At 29.9% G+C, this 5,426-nt stretch overlaps 1 protein-coding gene across 1 annotated transcript; it reads left to right on the top strand.

Moving 5' to 3' along the window:
- Positions 1-766: 766 nt before the first annotated feature.
- Positions 767-4,192, top strand: LOC101498406 (deSI-like protein At4g17486). The gene is made up of 3 exons (XM_004498722.4): positions 767-1,237; positions 1,889-2,176; positions 3,511-4,192. The coding sequence occupies exons 1-3, from the start codon at positions 1,099-1,101 to the stop codon at positions 3,732-3,734; spliced, it is 651 nt and encodes a 216-aa protein (XP_004498779.1). The 5' UTR covers positions 767-1,098; the 3' UTR covers positions 3,735-4,192.
- The last annotated feature ends 1,234 nt before the right edge of the window (positions 4,193-5,426 follow it).

Genomic DNA, 5,426 nt, shown 5'->3' with positions numbered 1-5,426 from the left:
GTACGGACATTAGCACAATAAAAAAACAAGTGTTCATATGCTCGCTGGTATGTATAATAAAATTATAAATTTATCAGTAAAAATATAAGTTAGTAACATTTAATGTTGACATTTTATAATAAAAAAATTGAATTTTTTTAAGTGTATATATCTTTCTTTAAAAAAAGTAACATTATCCAGTCCTCTCATTATCTACACAATTACTCCCCCCAATTTTTTAATAATCCTACAAGTTATCATAAAATTCGATTTTAAAAACGGTATACTAAAAATTAATTTGGAATAAAATAAATATCTAAAAAATGTATTTAAAATAAATTTCATAATATCAATAATAACTATTATTTATATGCATATCATTAGAAATAATTATAATTAAACTCATAATTTTTTAATAATTTTATAATTATAATTGATAGAGAGTGCAAAAAATATTAACAGCAATAATATTTATAAATTAAATAAGAAAAAAAAGAATGTAAATCATATTTACTAATACAATTAATAAAAGTAATTAATTTTATCATTTAATTATACAATTATAAAAATAATTATAAAATAACTAACGTTAAAAGACTATAAATAATCTTATATTATCAATTAATATAAAGTATTATATAATCGTAACTTCCACCAATTATTAATCATAGAATCAGTAGTGTATATTATTACCGTGAATATCCATTAAATTCAAATAGTTATACAACTAAATATATCGCGTGTAGTGTCATTAAATAATGCAGCCTCCAACGACAAAAATAATAATAAAAGGGTAAAGGTAGGGAACAAAGCAAACACACTACACAAGATTCTCCTTTCTTCTTCTTCTTCTTCTTCTTCTTCCGAAAGCGAAGGAGAGCAAGCGAGTTGGCATCATGTATCTTATCTTTTACTAATATTAATTAATTAAAGCGAACAAGGAATCCCCTTATATCACTAAATTTCAAGGGTTAACTATTATATTATTTCTTCCCATTTTACCCTTGATTTTTCTCTACATTTTCCATTTCCGTAAACACCAATTAACCCTTCGAAGAAAACGAATTAAAGCTTCGAAATAAATCATCACCGTCATTCATATTCATATCCACAAGTACAATGCTGTGTAATTTGGTTCCGTTGTCGCGGAAGAAAAAACCCGGTTCGGTTCCGGTTCACATCAACGTCTATGATCTCACCCCAATTAACGGTTATGCTTATTGGCTTGGCCTGGGTATTTATCATTCTGGTGTTCAAGGTAACCCTATTTTTCTCTTTTCTCCTTATTATTTTTATCACTATCAAATTTTTAATTATTAATAATTGTTAAATTTTTCGAATCTCGATTTTTAATAATTCAGATCGTGTGTTTAGTTTATCGCATGTTTGGTACAAAAAAGCTCAATCCTCTGAATACATGATAATAATATTAATGTATAATAAACTCGTTGGTGATGGAATTAAAGTTAATTGAATTGAACAATTTATTCTTTAAATTAAATAAGGCTAATTTTTATTAGGTTGTTTGATTTTTTTTGTTCTAGGTTATTTGAATTTTAATTATATAATAATTGAGATTTTGATGACACCAATGTTGGTTCTCCCGGTAAAAATATTAATTTTGTAAAATTGATTTTAATTAAAAGTGACTTGAATGTAAAGTGAGTTGAATAATAATTTCGTGTAAAAATCATGTTTGGACTCAAAAGCTGCAATTCCTAGCTTCAAGTTAGAATCAATTCTGGAGGCAAATTCCATTTTACTCGATAACACCCAAATATCTCAAAATAAATTTTACACATCCAGAATCGATTTTGACTCTCCCAAAAGTGAAATCAAACATGCACTTAATGTTAGTTGTGCTGTTTGATTTCGCCAGGGCTAATTTTTTTATTTTTTATTTTTATAGTTCACGGTGTTGAATATGGATTTGGAGCACATGAACGTGACACTACTGGAATTTTTGAAGTGGAACCTAGACATTGTCCAGGATTCACTTTTAGAAAATCAATCTATATTGGATCAACAGATATGGGGCCGAACGAGGTTCGCGAGTTGATGGAAAAGCTAGCTGAAGAGTATGCTGGGACTACCTACCATCTTATACAAAAGAATTGCAACCATTTCTGTAATGATGTTTGTGTCAAATTAACTGGAAAGTCGATTCCTCGATGGGTTAATAGACTCGCGAGACTTGGTAAGGAATGTTTTTCAAGGTTTTGTGATTAGTTATTATCTTTCATCCTCTTTGTATGAGATGAGTTTTCATTTGGATGTTAGAAGATTTGCAACATGCTATGTGTTAGAATATTATAAAATATCTTATAATATATTTTATATTAAATTAGAGTATCTTGAGTTATTTCCTATGATCAATTTATAATTATAGAGATATCTTAGAATATTTTTCATTATTAATATGATTTGATGCTGATTTAGGATTGAGTCTATGTATCTATATAACTAGAGAATACTATTGAGTCTTTTGTACCAAGTCTGTATAAAGCTATTATCAATAATATTCAAGCTCTTATTAGTTTTTCTCCTACTCCTTTTCTCTAAAATCCTACAACTTCAACACTATGATATTGTGAAAACTGATAAGTAAATTTATATCACGAGTGTTATTTTGAGGGATCAATGTGCTAGCTCTCAACTGGAGTCTAAAATTGCACCATCAACCCTCGTTTTCCTCCATTAAAATATTAAATAATTTATACTCTATACAAAATGTGCCTACTGCTGCATTCGCTGCAAGTTTTCTTACTTTATGCTTCACATTAACTCCTTCCACCCTCAATTTGAGGAAATAATAGTTTGTGGATGAGGGAGACATTTGGCTTGTTGGCGTTGCAAATTTTTTGTTTGGGCAGTGATGGTCTTAGGTGAAGGGGTCTTGTTGTAATGGTTGGAGGTGTTTGGTATGTGATTAGGCGGTCACAAGTTAAAGTTGTGGAATTAGCCTCGTGCATATGTAGAACCAGCAATAGGTCCGATCCATTCCTAGATCTTGCCATTGAAGGAGATTTATAGTAACATGTGATTTCAGGAGGCTGCAGTGGTTTATGGTAGGGTGTGGTTGGCCATTGGTGTCTTTATCTCTTATGCTGTTTTCCTTTTGTTGTTCATAGCTAGTAGCTTCCCCTCTTCTTCTCTTGATCAATATATGTTGCTTTTCCTTTTCCTCTACCTTTGATACCCTCTCTCCTGCTTGCCACGCCTTCAATGACAAATGCTATAGAGATTGAATATGTGTTAAATGTTTCATTTATTACAAATTTGACATTTATGAATTTGTATTTAAGATTCTTACTCCATGTTTTTTTATGAAATTTAGAAACAAAGTTAGAGACATGTCTAAGATGTTTCTGTTTTATTGCTTTTATAATTGTAAATCTGAGATCAATTTTTTAAAACAGTTAGCCAAACACATTTTTTGTTCTCTTAGATGTTTCCCTTATAATATGTACTTGTTTATATTACATTATCTGTTTCAATTGCTAATGGTAAGTTCTGCTTCTCAATATGAAGGTTTTTTCTGCAACTGCGTTCTTCCACCTAGCCTAAATGAATCAAAGGTTGGACAAGTTACATTAGACAAGGTTCAACAAGGAGACAAGAAGAAAATGAGAAGTCAGTCCCGGAAGTTAGATGATTCCTCTAATCCTCCATTGTCTGTTAGTCAAAGACATTGCCTTCCTCCATCTTCGACTGTAATTAATGCTTCCTCATCGTCAACCTTAACAGTAAAGTAAAGCTTTGACAGAAGTCAGACTATGAAATATAGGTTATTAGAATCATGTAATGTACCAAAGATGGGCAGGTACGCAACTTGTCATCTGCTCCATCTGTCTGTTCTTCTGTATATCGTTAATTATGTTGCAACTGCAAAAATGGAATGGTTGCTTTGTCTCTGTTCTTTTTAATTGTGTGATCTCTTCATTGAACAAAAAGGCTTCTTTAATTGTAGTTTTTGGGATAAGCATTTCAGAATCTTGCTTCATTTATATCTGTTCTGTAGAATATAGTAATTTATTCATTGTATTTGCTGAAGTGTGAGAATATAGTAATCTATATCAGTTCTGTGGTGAGTTTTGAAGGCAGTACAGAGTTAAATTTCATAACCTTGTACTTTAGATACTGAATCATTTGTTGTTGCTGTATTAAAGAGACCAAATTAGCTTGAAATAATATGTGCTCATGATTCTATGCCTTTGGATTATGATATTTTAATTTGTACGGTTATTATCCTTTAATCGGATAGTATTTGCACGAAAATGTAGTGTGTTTGGGTGAATTGTCAAATGTTATTTTAAATGAATTTGATTTGGTTAAAATTGAATTAGATGTGACATGATTTATGCTTGAATGTTTTTACTCTAGAAGCAATTCTGATGTAAAATTTATTGTAAGTTTTCTTTTTGTGACCCAAAAGTTATTTGTTATCACTTTTAGTTAAACCACGATCTAGAGATAAAATCAATTATATCCCAATAGTAACCAAACATTTACATTTTTACAAAGTTAATACGTTTGACAGTGACAAAATCCATTATTTACATTTTTACAAAGTTAATGTTTGACAGTTAAAAAATCAATTATAATTCTAATTCTAATAGGTTCTACTGCAAAACCAAAACCAAACACAAACGTAAGTTACAATTGTGGGAAATTTTTATCATGCATGTGTAGCTTAAATGCAAATCAATGTTGTGTGCGGAAAAAAATTCGTTATGTAGATATAAATCCAATGAGGTGCCACCTCAGTTTTTGCATCCAATGAGGGTGTGTTTGTGTGATATTCTGAACTTGGTCTTTAGTTTTTGCTTTTAATGTTCAGTGATTGCAACTGCAAGTTATCACAGCCTGTTAATTTGTCAATTTCTGCTGAATAATACTCAGCTTGTTCACAACTGAATTAGATAACGTCAGCATTTTCTCTCATGTCCCATACCCTTTTGTTGCTTTGTTTTATATTATTAGCTTGTAGTTGCAGTACAAAGGATAACACCCTATTATTTGTTCATTTTCCCATGCTTTGGACTTGCGTACAAACTAATTTCGTTTTTTTCCTCAAAAGTGTCTAGACATGTCGCCTATTATGTGTGTTTTTTATTCATTCCGTAATCTGTTACTTATGGACCAACAATCCAAAATGTATTATGAATTTAATGTTGGGAGGATTACGTAACTTCATTAAAAAACAAGTAGGTCTGGTTTAGACTATATAGTATAATATACTTTTGGTCTTTTTTTAAGTCAATCAACTCCATCTATATTAGTCTGTCAAAAAAAATCCATCTATGTTAAGAATCAAATTACAAATATAACTTTACTTTCAATTTACTTTTATCTAAATAAATCTCATTATCTTACTATTTAGGTGTTTCAGATAAATTTTAGATATATAATTTTTAAAGTTTAAAATAAAAATTTGTTGCAACTCG

Source organism: Cicer arietinum, chromosome 4 (genome assembly GCF_000331145.2).
Source record: "Cicer arietinum cultivar CDC Frontier isolate Library 1 chromosome 4, Cicar.CDCFrontier_v2.0, whole genome shotgun sequence".
Lineage (NCBI taxonomy): Eukaryota > Viridiplantae > Streptophyta > Magnoliopsida > Fabales > Fabaceae > Cicer > Cicer arietinum.
The sequence above is the reverse complement of the archived record's forward strand: the minus strand, read 5'-3'. Positions and strand labels throughout refer to the sequence as shown.